Here is an 18,446-nt window from a genome sequence, read left to right as displayed (position 1 = left end):
TTTCATCAGTCCATAAAACCTTAGAAAAATCAGTCTTGAGATATTTCTTGGCCCAGTCTTGACGTTTCAGCTTGTGTGTCTTGTTCAGTGGTGGTCGTCTTTCAGCCTTTCTTACCTTGGCCATGTCTCTGAGTATTGCACACCTTGTGCTTTTGGGCACTCCAGTGATGGAGCTCTGAAATATGGAGAAAACTGGTGGCAAGTGGCATCTTGGCAGCTGCACGCTTGACTTTTCTCAGTTCATGGGCAGTTATTTTGCGCCTTGGTTTTTTCACACGCTTCTTGCGACCCTGTTGACTATTTTGAATGAAACGCTTGATTGTTCGATGATCACGCTTCAGAAGCTTTGCAATTTTAAGAGTGCTGCATCCCTCTGCAAGATATCTCACTATTTTTGACTTTTCTGAGCCTGTCAAGTCCTTCTTTTGACCCATTTTGCCAAAGGAAAGGAAGTTGCCTAATAATTATGCACACCTGATATAGGGTGTTGATGTCATTAGACCACACCCCTTCTCATTACAGAGATGCACATCACCTAATATGCTTAATTGGTAGTAGGCTTTCGAGCCTATACAGCTTGGAGTAAGACAACATGCATAAAGAGGATGATGTGGTCAAAATACTTATTTGCCTAATAATTCTGTACAGGGTGTATATATATATATATATATATATATATATATATATATATATATATATATATATTTTTTTTTTTTTTTAAATAGAACAGCAGACTAAAATACTGTATATCCTTTAGGATAGGATAAAAACTCCCAGAGTCACTTGGAAATTATTGACAGGTGTCACAGGTAGCACAGATGGCTGGCGATGAGCCAGGGGTCTAGTATGGCGCACAAAGTAGTGCCAATATCTTTACTGGGGCAGAAAAGGGGTTAATTAATGTATTATTTTACAGTATTAGGTGGCACAAATCCACATGGGGCATAAGAGACTTATATTTTACAGAATGGTGCCACTCAAGCACAGGACACGAGTATATACACACAGGAGGATGGCACACCTATTGATTATTTTTATTTTTCCCCTTCCCTCCATGACGGCACCTTACTTGGAGATTATCCTCCTCCTCCAGCCAGGCAGGGACAGGAAGGTTCAAAAGGGCCCGCCTCCTCACTTATCTCCAGTGTCTTCCTGTCCCTGCCAGGTGGAAGATAGGACTACGTTCGTGCTCCGGTCGGGAGCTATCGCGGATGGCGGGTGCATTGCGCCAGCCACGGTCTTACCTTGGGCAAGTAAGGCCGTTCCATGGATGCCTGCCGCGGTCCTCTCCTTATTCAAAAACTTGCACGCGCCAGAGCGTAGTGGCAGGCCGCGGCAACCGGACACTCAAAGGAGTACTTCCGGTTTCTAGGCTGCCTGCTGCCCGAGATTCTCGGCTCCGGCGGGTGACGTCATCTGGGGGCCTAATTGTGGTAGCCGGAGAGTTGCCGGCCCGGATGACGTCGGAGGTCCTGGGGAGACTTCCGGCCATACATAGTTTTTAAAAACTGGCGCCCTGGTCAAGTCGGATGTCGGCCTCTGACCATAGAGTTTGCAAGCTTCCTGCAGCCTCAGATATCCGCACTTATGGATCAGGAGGAAGTTATGGACCAACCTGTAGCTGTGAGTGACATCCAGGTTGTGAGTATGGAATGCTGCTTGCACTGTTACTAAGTCTTTCTCATCTTTCCCCTTTTTCTGTATGGAAGAGTGACAAAGATGGCTCTGTAAGGCCTAAAATATCGCCGAAATCTAAAATTCCTAGATGTCGCGTATGTTCGGCCAAACTCCCCGATAATTATGCTAAAAAACTGTGTGGAAAATGCATTGATAGCATTGTTAGGGAAGAAGTCCCGTCCCTAAAACAGGAATTGCAGTGCCTGATTAAGCAAGAAATAAAAACCGCTTTCTCAGATTTTTCTGCAGCCGCTAGCGTCAACATCAAAACAGGGGCCCAGGAAAAAATCCCCCATAAAAACCTCTTCATCCTCCTCTGATGTTTCTTCAGATAGCGATGAGGATAGTAATAATTCTGACTCCGATGGAGATTTTAAAAATTATCTATTTTCATCTGACGATATAAACGATCTATTGAAAGCGGTCAGGAATACCATGGAAATTAAGGAAGAAAAAGTACATAGGTCGGCCCAGGATAGAATGTTTTCAGTATTAGAAACTAAAAAGAAAAGGGTATTTCCGGTACACAAAAATCTGCAGTCTCTTATTCTGAGGGAGTGGAAAAATCCTGACAGGAAGGTTTTCCTACCCCGAACAATTAGGAAAAGGCTTCCTTTCGACGAAGAAGAATTGTCCCCGTTCTTGAGTTGTCCTAAAATTGATGTTTCACTCTCCAAACTAGCTAAAGGTTCTTCTTTACCATTCGAAGATACAGGATCATTGCGTGATCCTATGGACAAAAAAGTGGATGCTAACCTTAAAAGAACCTGGGATGCGGTCGCGGCTTTGTTTAAACCCAATATCGTGGCCACGTCCGTTGCTAGGTCCCTAAAAAGTTGGTTGGAACAACTAGATATACTCTTAAAATCCAATACCCCATACGAAAACTTTGCAGACTCCTTCCCTCTTTTATTAAAGGCTGTAGATTTTTTGTCAGACACAACAGCGGATTCTGTCAGGCTGGCCACAAGAGCTACGGCTCTAGCCAATAACTCTAGAAGGGCACTTTGGCTAAAAGCTTGGTCCGGAGACACAGGTTCCAAAGCAAAACTATGTAACATCCCATTTTATGGTAATCTTCTCTTTGGTCAGGATTTAGATAAAATTCTAGAGAAAGCTTCTGATTCCAAAAAGAACTTCCCAGAGGATAAAAAGAAGAGGAAAGCTCCCTTTTTTCGTCCCCAAAAAAAGGTTAGTTTTCAAAATAAAAGGAGTAAAACGGAAAACTGGAGATCAGGAAGACAGAAAGGGAAGGGTTTTATGTTCTCTCCCCGTTCCGAGGAATCTTCCAAAAAATGACGCCAGAGCCCCAGTGGGGGGAAGACTGGGAAAATTTGTGGATTGCTGGGAAAAATACTCATGCAGCCACTGGTTACTAAATACCCTCCACAAGGGATACAGTATTCCCTTTGTCAAGAGTCCCCCCTCTCTATTTGTTCAGACTCCAGTTCAGAGCTCGGAACATCTCCAGCTTTGAATGGAGCAAGAAATCGAACTGCTAGTTCAGATGAACGTCTTAGTTCCGGTACCAACGAATCAAGTCGGTCTGGGCTGTTATTCCAGGGTGTTCTTAGTAAAAAAAACAAACGGGAAAATGCGTCTCATCATAACTATGAAAGCCCTGAACAGGTCCATAAAGTACGAAAAATTCAGGATGGAATCTATAAGAACCACGGTCAAAGTTCTACAAGAAGGGGTGTTTCTAGCATCCATAGATTTGAAAGATGCGTATTTTCACGTACCCATTCATCCATGGTCACAACCGTTCTTGAGAATAGCGGTATGGGTCCAAGGGCATCTAAAACATTTCCAGTTTCAAGCTCTACCCTTTGGGATAACGACTGCCCCCAGGCTTTTTACAAAAATTATGCTAGAGGCAATAACCCCTCTGAGGAAGGAAAAAATAATGATAGTTCCATACCTGGACGACCTTTTAATAGTGGGGGACTCCCAGAAGAACCTAGAGACCAATCTATCCAAAACGATAGACAGACTGGAGGAACTGGGTTGGATTTTAAATCGGGAGAAGTCCCACTTAGTTCCCACACAAAAAATAGTTTTTTTGGGAATTCTCATAGACTCGGTGAGCCAAAAATGCTTTTTACCAGCAGAAAAGATCACAAAGATCCAATCCCAAGTAAAACAATTCAGGCAACAAAGATCCCACACCATAAGACAAACGATGGCCCTGATAGGATCCTTTACAGCTTGTATCCCGGCAGTGAAGTGGGCGCAAATACATTCCCGTCCTCTTCAGACGTTCATGTTAAAAATATGGAACCGAAAACAAGATTCTCTAGACAGTCTAATAACAATTCCGGATCCCATTCGGTCCTCACTAAAATGGTGGGAATCAAATTTAAATTTACAGAGGGGAGTTCCATGGATAGTGAGAGATCAGTTGATCCTCACCACGGATGCCAGCCTATGGGGCTGGGGAGCACATCTCCAAACAGTGTCAGCCCAAGGGGAGTGGTCACAATCCCAGAAGAGGTACTCATCAAACCACCGGGAATTTCTGGGGGTGTGGGAGGCTCTGAGTTACTTCTCAGAAGAGTTAAAGAGGTCCAACGTACAAATAAGATCCGACAACAAGACGGTGGTAGCATATATAAACCACCAGGGAGGAACAAAAAGCAAACAACTACAAGCCCTAGCCAACAAGATTTTCTTGTGGGCGGAGGAGAATCTCCTCTCCCTATCAGCGATTTTTCTAAAAGGGACGCAAAATATCCAAGCGGATTTCCTCAGCCGCAGGAAATTAGATCCGGGGGAGTGGAGTTTAAAAGAGGAAATTTTCCAGACCTTAACACAAAGGTGGGGTCTTCCCCAAATAGAACTCTTTGCAAAAAAAATAAATGCAAAATTACCAACTTATTTTTCCCTAGATCCATGGGATCCGAGAAGTGCAGGAACAGATGCGCTAGCTCTTCCTTGGAATTTCCAACTGGCATACTGTTTCCCACCTCTGCTCTGATTCCAAGGGTTCTCAGGAAAATAAAAGGAGAGGGCCGAGGTAATCCTAATTGTTCCCAACTGGCCGAGGAGATCCTGGTTTCCTCTCCTGGCAAAGATGTCCAAGGAGGATCCATGGATTCTACCCTGGTCGGAAGACCTCCTCTGTCAAGGGCCAGTTTTCCACCCAAAGACGCAAAGTCTGCACCTCTCTGCTTGGATCCTGAAAGGGCAGTCTTAAAATCTAAGGGTTTATCGGACAGAGTAATTAATACCATCCTAGCCAGCAAAAATTTACCGCAAAATCTGGAATAGATATGTTTCCTGGTGTTCAGAAAATACTTCTAACTCCGTGGGGAGTATTCTGTCTATTCTAGATTTTCTTCAAGAAGGTTTTAATAAAGGGTTAAAACCTAGCACTCTTAGAGTTCAAATTTCAGCTTTAAGTGCCTATTTAGATGAAAAAATAGCTCTTAATCCGTGGATCATTCGTTTCATGAAGGGAACAGTCAGACTCAGACCCCGGAGTAGACCTCTGGTCGCTCCGTGGGATTTAAACTCTGTCCTCTCCGGTCTCACTAAACCCCCCTTTGAGCCCTTAGAGTCAGCAAATATCCGATATCTGACCCTTAAAACAGTATTTCTAGTGGCCATTACCTCTGCACGTAGGGTTAATGAGATACAGGCCTTCTCGGTTAAAAAAACCCTTCATGACGATCAGGGACGGCAGAATAATTCTAAGTTTCGACAATTCCTTTCTACCTAAGGTTGTCTCGGAGTTCCATAGCATGGAGGAGGTGGTTCTTCCTTCATTCTGTGAAAATCCCAGATCTAAAAAAGAAGAGGTTTTTCACACTTTGGATGTCAGAAGGTGTGTTCTGAAGTATATATCAGAAACTAAAGACTGGAGAAAATCTAATAACCTATTTGTCCAATTCTTAGGGGGTAGGAAAGGATTAAAAGCGTCCAAACCTTCTATTACATGCTGGTTAAAATCGGCCATCTCAGAAGCCTACATAGCAATAGGGGAACGACCCCCGGTAAATATCAAGGCTCATTCAACAAGGGCAGTATCGACTTCATGGGCGGAAGAAGCATCCGCTTCATTGGATCAGATCTGTAGGGCAGCAACCTGGTCGAATCCTCATACCTTTGTAAAACACTATAGGATAGATATTGATTCTAAAAGAGACCTATCCTACGGTAGGAAAGTTTTACAAGCAGTTGTCCCTCCCTAATTGACTAATCTGTTAGTTCTCCAAGTAAGGTGCCGTCATGGAGGGGAAAAGTTGAATTAGTCTTACCGGTAATTCCTTTTTCGCGAATCCTCCATGACGGCACCGCTTATATTCCCCCCCCAAAAGAAAAAAAGGACTAGTTATAAAATTAAATAATTAGTCTAGAGTTATATGTATGAGATTTAATATGTATAACAGAGAATAGATAAGTAACTGGTGAAGGTCACGAATGAGTGTGTAAGTTTAGGGCCTGTCAAGTCCAGAAGACACTGAAGATAAGTGAGGAGGCGGGCCCTTTTGAACCTTCCTGTCCCTGCCTGGCTGGAGGAGGAGGATAATCTCCAAGCAAGGTGCCGTCATGGAGGATTCGCGAAAAAGGAATTACCGGTAAGACTAATTCAACTTTTTTAATTATGTAACTTGGGAGTGTGTGACTGGTGACTTGACGGACAGACCGGCTAGTGTGACAGGTGTCTTTATTGAATGGACAAACTGGAGTGACAGGTGTCTTGATGGACGGAAAGACTTGACTGACAGGTGTCTTGATGGGCAGACAGGCTGGAGTGACAGGTGTCTTTATTGAATGGACAAACTGGACTGACAGGTGTCTTGATGGACGGACAGGCTGGAGTGACAGGTGTCTTTATTGAACGGACAAACTTTAGTGACAGGTGTCTTGATGGACGGACAGGCTGGAGTGACAGGTGTCTTTATTGAACGGACAAACTTTAGTGACAGGTGTCTTGATTGACGGACAGACTGGAGTCACAGGTGTCTTGATGGACGGACAGGCTGGAGAGACAGGTGTCTTTATTGAACGGACAAACTTTAGTGACAGGTGTCTTGATGGACGGACAGACTGGAGTGACAGGTGTCTTTATTGAATGGACAAACTGGAGTGACAGGTGTCTTGATGGATGGACAGACTGGAGTGACAGGTGTCTTAACGGACGAATAGGCTGGACTGACAGGTGTCTTTAAGGACGGACAGGCTGGAGTGACAGGTGTCTTTATTGAACGGACAAACTGGAGTGACAGGTGTCTTGATGGATGGACAGACTGGACTGACAGGTGTCTTTATTGAACGGACAAACTGGAGTGACAGGTGTCTAGATGGATGGACAGACTGGACTGACAGGTGTCTTGAGAAACGGACAGGCTGGAGTGACAGGTGTCTAAATGGACGGACAGGTGTCTTGATGAACGGACAGGCTGGAGTGACAGGTGTCTTTATTGAACGGACAAACTGGAGTGACAGGTGTCTTGATGGATGGACAGACTGGACTGACAGGTGTCTTGAGCAACGGACAGGCTGGAGTGACAGGTGTCTAAATGGACGGACAGGTGTCTTGATGAACGGACAGGCTGGAGTGACAGGTGTCTTAACGGGCAGACAGTTGTCTTAATGGACGGACAGTAGTGACAGGTGTCTGGATGAGGTGATGATGACAGGACTAATCTCACTGACTGGGGCAAATCAGGCACAGAAGAGTGGCAAATCGGTACTGAAGGGGTTAATTAGGGGTTAATTATGTACAAAGCAGGGGAGGAGGCACAGAACTGACTACAGATGACAGACGACAGGCTGTTGATGAGGCACAGAACTGATCTGTGTCACTGACTGAGGCACAGAAGCAGCTTTTCGGCACAAAAGGGGTTAATTCGATCTGGTAGGTATTAATGTACAGCAGCTTTTCCCACTCTCTCCTTCTCTGATCGCTTCCCTGACAGGATTTGGGACGATCAGAGAAGCAGAAGCACATAGTCCCTCCCTAACCCCCCTTACCTGCCCCGATGCGCTGCAATTGGTCCCTCTGCAGTATTGGACCAATCACAGCGATCGCAGGCGGGTCAGAGCTCCGATGCAGTTCCCGCCGGCGTCTCTGGTTGCCTAGCAACCCCAGCATGCCGGCTTCACTGAAACTTCAGCGCTTCGCTCCCTGCGCTGACAGAGAAAGCCGATCACGTACATGCATGTGGGGATGCGGTGAGGCACCACATTCCCCCACGTACATGTACGTGATGTTGCGTGAAGGGGTTAAGCTTGAAATACTGCAATAATTTTCTGGGTTTTAAAAAACACGCTTTTTGGGCAAAATACAAAATTTGCAGCCTTTGCTGCATCTGTCAGTGTGAAATACACGCGTTAGATACTGCTGTTATCTTCTGTTATTAAAAAAAAAAAACTATTTTGGGCAAAATACTAAATTTCAACAAAAAATTAACAGAGCAGATACAGTGGGATGCGAAAGTTTGGGCAACCTTGTTAATCGTCATGATTTTCCTGTATAAATCGTTGGTTGTTACGATAAAAAATGTCAGTTAAATATATCATATAGGAGACACACACAGTGATATTTGAGAAGTGAAATGAAGTTTATTGGATTTACAGAAAGTGTGCTATAATTGTTTAAACAAAATTAGGCAGGTGCATAAATTTGGGCACCACAAAAAAGAAATGAAATCAATATTTAGTAGATCCTCCTTTTGCAGAAATTACAGCCTCTAAACGCTTCCTGTAGGTTCCAATGAGAGTCTGGATTCTGGTTGAAGGTATTTTGGACCATTCCTCTTTACAAAACATCTTTAGTTCATTCAGGTTTGATGGCTTCCGAGCATGGACAGCTCTCTTTAAGTCACACCACAGATTTTCAATTATTTTCAGGTCTGGGGACTGAGATGGCCATTCCAGAACGTTGTACTTGTTCCTCTGCATAAATGCCTTAGTGGATTTTGAGCAGTGTTTAGGGTCGTTGTCTTGTTGCAAGATCCAGCCCCGGCGCAGCTTCAGCTTTGTCACTGATTCCTGGACATTGGTCTCCAGAATCTGCTGATACTGAGTGGAATCAATGCGTCCCTCAACTTTGACGAGATTCCCAGTCCCTGCACTGGCCACACAGCCCCACAGCATGATGGAACCACCACCATATTTTACTGTAGGTAGCAGGTGTTTTTCTTGGAATGCTGTTTTCTTTTTCCTCCATGCATAACGTCCCTTGTTCTGGCCAAATAACTCAATTTTATTTTCATCAGTCCACAGCACCTTATTCCAAAATGAAGCTGGCTTGTCCAAATGTGCTTTAGCCCACCTCAAGCGGCACTTTTTGTGCTGTGGGCGGAGAAAAGGCTTCCTCTGCATCACTTTCGCATACAGCATCTCCTTGTGTTAAGTGCGCCGAATGGTTGAATGATGCACAGTGACTCCATCTGCAGCAAGATGATGTTGTAGGTCTTTGATGCTGGTATGTGGGTTGACTCTGACTGTTCTCACCATTCGTCGCTTCTGTCTATCCGAGATTTTTCTTGGTCTGCCACTTCGAGTCTTAACTTGAACTGAGCCTGTGGTCTTCCATTTCCTCAATATGTTCCTAACTGTGGAAACAGACAGCTGAAATCTCTGAGACAGCGTTCTGTATCCTTCCCCTAAACCATGATGGTGAACAATCTTTATGTTCAGGTCATTTGAGAGTTGTTTTGAGACCCCATGTTGCTACTCTTCAGAGAAAATTAAAAGAGGAGGGAAACTTACAATTCACCCCCTTAAATACTCTTTCTCATAATTGGATTCACCTGTGTATGTAGGTCAGGGGTCACTGAGCTTACCAAGCCAATTTGAGTTCCAATAATTAGTTCTAAAGGTTTTGGAATCAATAAAATGACAACAGTGCCCAAATTTATGCACCTGCCTAATTTTGTTTAAACAATTATAGCACACTTTCTGTAAATCCAATAAACTTCATTTCACTTCTCAAATATCACTGTGTGTGTCTCCTATATGATATATTTAACTGACATTTTTTATCGTAACAACCAACGATTTATACAGGAAAATCATGACATTAACAAGGTTGCCCAAACTTTCGCATCCCACTGTATATATATATAATGCTCAAGTATGGATCACCAATGTATTAGGGTTAATATTAAAGGAGTGATCAATTGTAGTTATTAAAATGTAACTTTTAACCCCTTAGGGACCCATGACGTATCGGTACGGCATGGTTCCCGAGTCCTTAAGGACCCATGACGTACCGGTACGTCATGTGGTGTTCCGCCCGGCGGGCGGTGATCGGAAAAAGGTGCCTGCTCAAATCATTGAGCAGGCACCTCGGCTAAATGCGCGGGGGGGTCCCGTGACCCCCCCCGTGTCGGCGATCGCCGCAAACCGCAGGTCAATTGAGACCTGTGGTTTGCGGCTTTTCTAAGTTGCGGCGGGTCCCCATGGGGCTTTGGGGGGGGACCCAATGGCATGGAAGGCAGCGCAATGTCTAAGGAAGGCATCGCGCTGCCTTCCGGTAAAGAGCTTGTGAGATCCAGCCCCCTGGATCTCACAGGCCAGAAGCTGTATGAGTAATACTCTCTGTATTACTCATACAGCCAATGCATTCCAATACAGAAGTATTGGAATGCATTGTAAAGGAATATACCCCCCAAAGTTCAAGTCCCAAAGTGGGACAAAAAATAAAAAAAAAGTTGAAAAAATAAAGTCCCCCCCCAAAAAAAATTAAAGTTTCAAGTAAAAATAAACAAAATCGTCATTTTCCCCAAATAAAGTTAAAAAAAATTGGTAAAAAATAGGGGGGAAAAAAAGTATACATATTAGGTATCGCCGCGTCTGTATCGACCGGCTCTATAAACATATCACATGACCTAACCCCTCAGATAAACCCCGTAAAAAATAAAAACTGTGCTAAATAAACCATTTTTTGTCACCTTACATCACAAAAAGTGTGATAGCAAGCGATCAAAAAGTCATATGAACCCCAAAATAGTGCCAATTAAACAGTCATCTCATCCCGCAAAAAATGAGACCCTAGCTAAGATAATCGCTCAAAAACTGAAAAAACTATGTTTCAAAAATGATATTATTGTGTAAAACTTACATAAATAAAAAATAAGTATACATATTAGGTATCGCCGCGTCCGTATCGACCGGCTCTATAAAAATATCACATGACCTAACGCCTCAGATGGATACCGTAAAAAAATTTCAATAAAAACTGTGCTAAATAAACTATTTTTTGTCACCTTACATCACAAAAAGTGTAATAGCAAGTCACACGCAACCCAAAATAGTGCCAATAAAACCGTCATCTCATCCCGCAAAAATCATACCTTACCCAAGGTAATCGCCCAAAAACTGAAAAAATTATGGCTCTCAGACTATGGAAACACTAAAACATGATTTTTTTGGTTTCAAAAAAGAAATCATTGTGTAAGACTTACCTAATATGTATACTGTTTTTTTTATTTATGTATCACCGCATCCGTGACAACCTGGTCTATAAAAATATCACATGATCTAACCTGTCAGATGAATGTTGCAAATAACAAAAAATAAAAATGGTGCCAAAACAGCTATTTCTTGTTAACTTGCCTCACAAAAAGTGTAATATAGAGCAACCAAAAATCATATGTACCCTAAGGCTACTTTCACACTTGCGGCAGAGAGATCCGGCAAGCAGTTCCGTCGCCGGAACTGCCTGCGGGATCAGGAAAAATGTATGCAAACTGATGGCATTAGTAAGACTGATCAGGATCCTGATCAGTCGAAAAAATGCCTGATCAGTCGAAAAAATGCATTGAAATGCCGGATCCGTCTTTCCGGTGTCATCCGGCAAAACGGATCCGGCATTTATTTTTTTCACCTTTTTTTCGATCTGCGCATGCGCAGACCGGAAGGACGGATCCGGCACTAATACATTCCTATGGGAAAAAATGCCGGATCCGGCATTCAGGCAAGTCTTTAGTTTTTTTTTAGCCGGAGATAAAACCGTAGCATGCTGCGGTTTTCTCTTTTGCCTGATCAGTGAAAACAACTGAACTGAAGACATCCTGATGCATCCTGAACGGATTACTCTCCATTTAGAATGCATAGGGATAAAACTGATCAGTTCTTTTCCGGTACAGAGCCCCTGTGACGGAACTCTATGCCGGAAAAGAAAAACGCAAGTGTGAAAGTATCCTAAACTAGTACCAACAAAACTTCCACCCTATCCCGTAGTTTCTAAAATAGGGCCACTTTTTTGGAGTTTCTACTCTAGGGGTGCATCAGGGGGGCTTCAAATGGGACATGGTGTCAAAAAAAACAGTCCAGCAAAATCTGCCTTCCAAAAACCGTATGGCATTCCTTTCCTTCTGCGCCCTGCCGTGTGCCCGTACAGCAGTTTACAACCACATATGGGGTGTTTCTGTAAACTACAGAATCAGGGCCATAAATATTTAGTTTTGTTTGGCTGTTAACCCTTGCTTTGTTACTGGGAAAAATGAATTAAAATGGAAAATTTGCCCAAAAAGTTAAATTCTGAAATTTCATCTCCATTTGCCAATAACTCTTGTGGAACACCTAAAGGGTTAACGACGTTTGTAAAATCAGTTTTGAATACCTTGAGAGGTGTAGTTTCTTAGATAGGGTCATTTTAATGGAGTTTCTACTCTAGGGGTGCATCAGGGGGGCTTCAAATGGGACATGGTGTCAAAAAAAACAGTCCAGCAAAACCTGCCTTCCAAAAACCGTATGGCATTCCTGTCCTTCTGCGCCCTGCCGTGTGCCCGTACAGCGGTTTACGACCACATATGGGGTGTTTCTGTAAACTACAGAATCAGGGCCATAAATATTGAGTTTGGCTTGGCTGCTAACCCTTGCTTTGTAACTGGAAAAAAATTATTAAAATGGAAAATCTGCCAAAAATTGTATCTCTATTTTCCATTAAACACCTAAAGGGTTAACGACGTTTGTAAAATCAGTTTTGAATACCTTGGGGGGTGTAGTTTCTAGAATGGGGTCATTTTTGGGTGGTTTCTATTATGTAAGCCTCACAAAGTAACTTCAGACCTGAACTGGTCCTTAAAAATTGGGTTTTTGAAAATTTCTTAAAAATTTCAAGATTTGCTTCTAAACTTCTAAGCCTTGTAACATCCCCAAAAAATAAAATATCATTCCCAAAATGATCCAAACATGAAGTAGACATATGGGGAATGTAAAGTAATAACTATTTTTGGAGGTATTACTATGTATTATAAAAGTAGAGAAATTGAAACTTGGAAATTTTAAATTTTTTACAAATTCTTGGTAAATTTGGTATTTTTTTATAAATAAAAATGATTTTTTTTTACTTGATTTTACCTGTGTCATGAAGTACAATATGTGACGAAAAAACATTCTCAGAATGGCCTGGATAAGTCAAAGCATTTTCAAGTTTTTAGCACTAAGGCCTTATTCACACGTCCGTTTTTTCTTTCCTGATCTGTTCCGTTTTTTGCTGAACAGATCTGGACCAGATCTGGACCTATTCATTTTCAATGGGTCCTGGAAAAAAACGGACAGCTCAATGTCTGATTTTTTTCAGGACCCATTGAAAATGAATGGGTCCAGATCTGGTCCAGATCTGTTCAGCAAAAAACGGAACAGATCAGGAAAGAAACAACGGACGTGTGAATGGACCCTTAAAGTGACACTGGTCAGATTTGCAAAAAATGGCCAAGTCCTTAAGGTGAAATAGGGCTGAGTCCTTACGCGGTTAAGGCTAGTTATGTAACCTCTGAAGTCAGTTTTGCAGGAGTCTGTTTTGACATAATTTTGGCTATTTATTAAATGTCGCACAATGTTTAATACATTTGGTGCATCTTTACGTCCATCAATTCTACATGTAGATGTTTAGTGGATTAAGATTGAGCCACTTTTTGTGATTGTTTATAAATCCAATAAATCTGGCTTAAAGAGGTTAACAATGGAGTTCACTTGAATGGGACGAGCAGTTGTTATTACCCTGTGATGCCTTCAGTTGATTGGTGCTGGTCCGACTCACCGAGGTCATGAATATTACTCCACTGTACAACCCCTCTAAGATCAGCTTGACTGGCTAACCATGTGCACCCATCCACTTTTAAAAACGTGGCTGAGTGTCATACAAAATGCAAAATTTCTAAAATCTTTCAGCAAATATGCCCCAAAAGATAAAAAAGTCCTATTTTTTGACTATTTAAAGTCAGAATTGCAGGGCTTAATGAAATTCCCCCATTGTTTCAATATTTAAGCTGTTTTTCTTTATTTTGAATGTTACCATCCATTATTCTGTAAAAATCTTGAAATATTACTCTTCCCAGTTGGACACTGCTGTGCATGCAATAGGCTAATGTTTCCTGTTTTCTGCAGCTCATCTTTCAGTTTTGCTGTCTAGACTAGGTCAGGGCAGTAGTAGCAACACTATCACTCCTTTGTTTTAAAAGGGGTTGTCCATGCTCAACGGCCCCCCTTCACTGGGTTCCAGCTTCTTCTGTCCCCTTCTGCCACTAATGCTTACTGATGACCCGCTTGTCAACATCTGGTTTGATGGGGGTAACAGCTGTGATGTGTCCCCCATGCAGCCTGTAAGTGGGTCATGTACCACATGGGTGACGTGTCACAGCAGCAGATTTAATGCCTGTCAAACTGGATGTTGACAAGATGGACTGAAGTGCGTCAGTGGCAGCAGGGGATCAAAAGAATGGCGGGGAACAGGTAAGTAGGGAAGGCATAGAACTTCATCTGTTCCTGTGGGCTATATTTGTCTGTAAGTAATACATAGGTATTTTTTTGACTATTAACTACCTTACAGTGCAGCTGCCATGAAGAACATGCACACTCACCACTCTCACAATCACAGTACAGATACAAATGTATGTATCTCCAATATTGAAGCCCCAATGGAAGAATACAAATACAGTAAATTGCTGCAACATTTACAAAAATAATGAACTGGGACAGATTTCTGAAAGTATTTCTGCAAGTTTCTGATATATACATATATGTAGCCTCTTTTCTGATCTGGTGTTTTAGGGTACTTTCACACTAGCGTTATTATTTTCCGGCATAGAGTTCCGTCCTAGGGACTCAATACCGGTAAATAACTGATCAGTTTTATCCTAATGCATTCTGAATGGATTAGGATCTGTTCAGGATGCATCAGGATGTCTTCAGTTCAGTCTTTTTGACTTTTCAGGATGGAGATAATACCGCAGCATGCTGCGGTTTTATCTCCGTCCAAAATTCCGGAACACGTGCCGGAATGGCGGATCCAACATTTTTTCCCATTGAAACGCATTAATGCCAGAGTGTTCCGGTAAAAAGGATCTGGCATTGCGGTCTCCGTTTTCCCGGATGACACCGGAGAGACGGATCAGGCATTTCAATGCATTTGTCATACGGATCAGGATCCTGATCCGTCTGACAAATGCCATCAGTTTGCATATATTTTGACAGATCCGGCACTGCCTGCCGGAATCCTTTGCCGCAAGTGTGAAAGTACCCTTACCTGCAAAAGATTTACCAACCCGGCTTGTGTCCTGTTGATAAATCTGTTGCATGCTGCTTACATGAGAGACCAGTTTGCCATGGTGGCCCAGAATTGATAACTTTCCTCCATATATCGTTTTTCAGATACTTAATATTAAATATGTGTATACATTTTCTTTAACAAAAACTATACACTCTTTTTGTGGGATGGCACTGACCAAAACAATAACTAAAATCTAATAATATTATTTATTATGAAAATATGCATTTTAGGAAAACATATCAGATATATTATAGCCATTTTCTCTATTTTATACATACCTTTCCACTGCAATGGCCACAAGAGTAAATACAGATGCTGAAACAGACATTCCTTGTACGAGACCACTCATCTTGCACATGAAGTTGTCAAAAGGCCATCCTTAAAAAAACAAAAACAAAAAACATTAAACAATAGAGCGGATTTACTAATCCTGTAGATGGCGTAAGCTTAGACAGGCTGTATTGACCCGCACCAGATTCATCAAAGGGGCTTAGGCTGGTTAAGAAATGTGGTGCAGGGATAGACACTTTTGTATAACTCTATGCCAGCTATTGGTTGTCTTAGTTTGTCAGAATTTTATACCAGGATTGTGGCTGAATTTCGGTGCTAATATTAGGTTGTGCCCCTTTCCAGTGAAGCCATATCATTTGCTGGTATGCTACACCACCTTGGCCAGCTAGGTACAGAAGATTACTCAAGAACTAGATGAGCCAAATTGCACCAAAATGGTCCACGTTGCAAGGGAGCCCTTCTTCTGCCATCTGCTTTTCCTCCTTTTCTACACCATCTAATATTGATTGAACATTAGGAACATCCAGCTCCTCCTCTCTCAATATATTGCTGACTTTTCTAACACATGAAGACTTTGAAGGATGATTTGAAAGAAGTAAAGCGAGCAAAGGATGAGGATGTTCATCATTAAGACCTGCCCACCCCCCCCCCCCCCCTCTTCCCAAGGGATGCAGACTGGGTGGTATTGGTTGGCAAACTAACAGTGGAATAATAGAGGCATCTATCTTATTGGTATTTAATTACATATCTTAGTTTATGGCTGATGTAGGAATAAGTAAATGTAGGAATAAATAAATAAAACTGACACAGAATAAGTCTCCCTGCACTGTGTCTGCACTCTCCCTCTCCAATAGTCTTCTATTAATTGTTTTCAGAAATACTGTCTCTAGCGCATGAGTGCTTGCCACATCTTTCATTATGCTCAGCTCACAGGAAAATGGCAGAGAACGCGTGTGATGAGGGTTTTATAGGACTGTGACATCACAGGAGATGGTTATCTGCAGATTGGCTGGCTGCACAGCATTATGGATGATTTTGTGTTCCCGGGCTTGTCTCCTCTACACTTAACTTTGCTTTGTAACATGTGCAGCTGCCATTTTGGGAAAACCTGAAGCGTGAGAAAATTCTGATTTGTTGCAAATCGAAGTCTTCCTAAACTTCGGACTGAATTCCGCTTCAAATGCTTTGCTTTGCTCACTACTACCAAAATTGATTAAAACTAAAATTCTGTTATATTTTGGAGCATTCACATTGTAGAAAATAACAACATAAAGCATAAAGTAGATCCACAGCATATCTTCCCCATTGGAACATATCCTTAGTGTTAAGGGGGAAAGTAGTAGACCGGGTTCACACTGTGTTGTAAAAGCTCAGGTATTACAAGTGAGGTATTGGAAAGATGTAGAATATAGTGCTATATATTCGTATTCGCGAATATTCTAGATTTTTAGGGATCTAGATTCCTCCCTGCTTCTTGCTTGTGAGCCAATGAGAAAGCTGCAATGTCTTTGTCACAGCTTAGCAACATCCCTAGCAACTAATAGGAAAGTTGCCTACCCCTTTACTATATAAGAACCTCCCCAGCAGCCATTTTCAGCATTTTTTTTGCATTTATGCAGTGTCATTGCTGTGCTCTGTGCTTTAGTGTGTCAAACTCATTACATTAGATAGCTTACAGGTGAAACTCGAAAAATTTGAATATCATGCAAAAGTTCATTTATTTCAGTAATGCAACTTAAAAGGAGTTGCATTAATTGCAACTTAAAATTTGAATATTGTGAAAAGGTTCAATATTCTAGGTGCAAAGTGTCACACTAGTCAGCTAATTAATCCATACCCCCTGAGCAAAGGGTACCTGAGATTGTGACTTTGGGGTTTCATAAGCTGTAAGCCATAATCATCCAAATCATAACAAATAAAGGCTTGAAATATCTTGAGTCTGTCTCATATATTAGTTTCACCTTTTAAGTTGCATTACTGAAATAAATGAACTTTGCACAATATTCAAATTTTTTGAGTTACACCTATATATATAATACAGATAGTTAGTGGGAAATAGTCAGTGTAGGTTATATCCTGATATAGAGTAGCTAATCCAGTGCAGGGTGTTAGGTAGTGTGATAAGTTCTGTTGTCCATACATACATGCTACAGACATAGCGCTGTGATGGCACAAGTTCACAACAATACTTAGTGCACCAATCAGTAATATGTACTCAGACCTGCTAAAATGTGAAGTTGCACGTATTGCGCAAAAATATGTGCATCATTAATTGCCGATTTGCGCAATCGCGAATATATTGGAGCACTCTATCTGCATATAAAGCTATTGTAATATTCTGCCATGCCAACCATTTTCTCAAGTCTTAGGAAACTTCTATCATAGCAACATAGTAACATAGTACATAAGGCCGAAAAAACACATTTGTACATCCAGTTCGGCCTGTTATCCTGCAAATTGATCCAGAGGAAGGCAAAAAAAAGAACCCTGTGAGGTAGAAGCCAATTTTCCTAACTTTAGGGGAATAAAAAATTCCTTCCCGACTCCAATCAGGTAATCAGAATAACTCCCTGGATCAACGACCCCTCTCTAGTAGCTATAGCCTGTAATATTATTACACTCCAGAAATACATCCAGGCCCCTCTTGAATTCCTTTATTGTACTCACCATCATCACCTCCTCAGGCAGCAAGTTCCATAGTCTCACTGCTCTTACCGTAAAGAATCCTTTTCTATGTTTGTGTACAAACATTCTTTCCTCCAAACGCAGACGATGTCCCCTCGTCACAGTCACAGTCCTAGGGATAAATAGATTATAGGATAGATCTCTGTACTGACCCCTGATATAGTTATACATAGTAATTAGATCTCCCCTCAGTCGTCTTTTTTCTAAAGTGGATAACCCTAATTTTGATAATCTTTCAGGGTACTGTAGTTGCCCCATTCCAGTTATTACTTTAGTGGCCCTC

At 42.0% G+C, this 18,446-nt stretch overlaps 1 protein-coding gene across 1 annotated transcript in view; it reads right to left on the bottom strand.

Annotated features, from left to right (window-relative positions):
* The window catches only part of NPFFR1 (neuropeptide FF receptor 1), a 553,553-nt gene that overhangs the window by 172,123 nt on the left and 362,984 nt on the right, over positions 1 to 18,446 (bottom strand). The window contains exon 2 of the mRNA XM_040437678.1: positions 15,466 to 15,565. Within this exon, the coding sequence (XP_040293612.1) occupies positions 15,466 to 15,565 (100 nt within the window). The remainder of the gene's footprint in view (positions 1 to 15,465; positions 15,566 to 18,446) is intronic.

Source organism: Bufo bufo, chromosome 6, assembly GCF_905171765.1.
Source record: "Bufo bufo chromosome 6, aBufBuf1.1, whole genome shotgun sequence".
Taxonomy (NCBI): Eukaryota; Metazoa; Chordata; class Amphibia; order Anura; family Bufonidae; genus Bufo; species Bufo bufo.
Note: the sequence above shows the minus strand (reverse complement) of the source record. Positions and strands in the feature narration are given on the sequence as shown.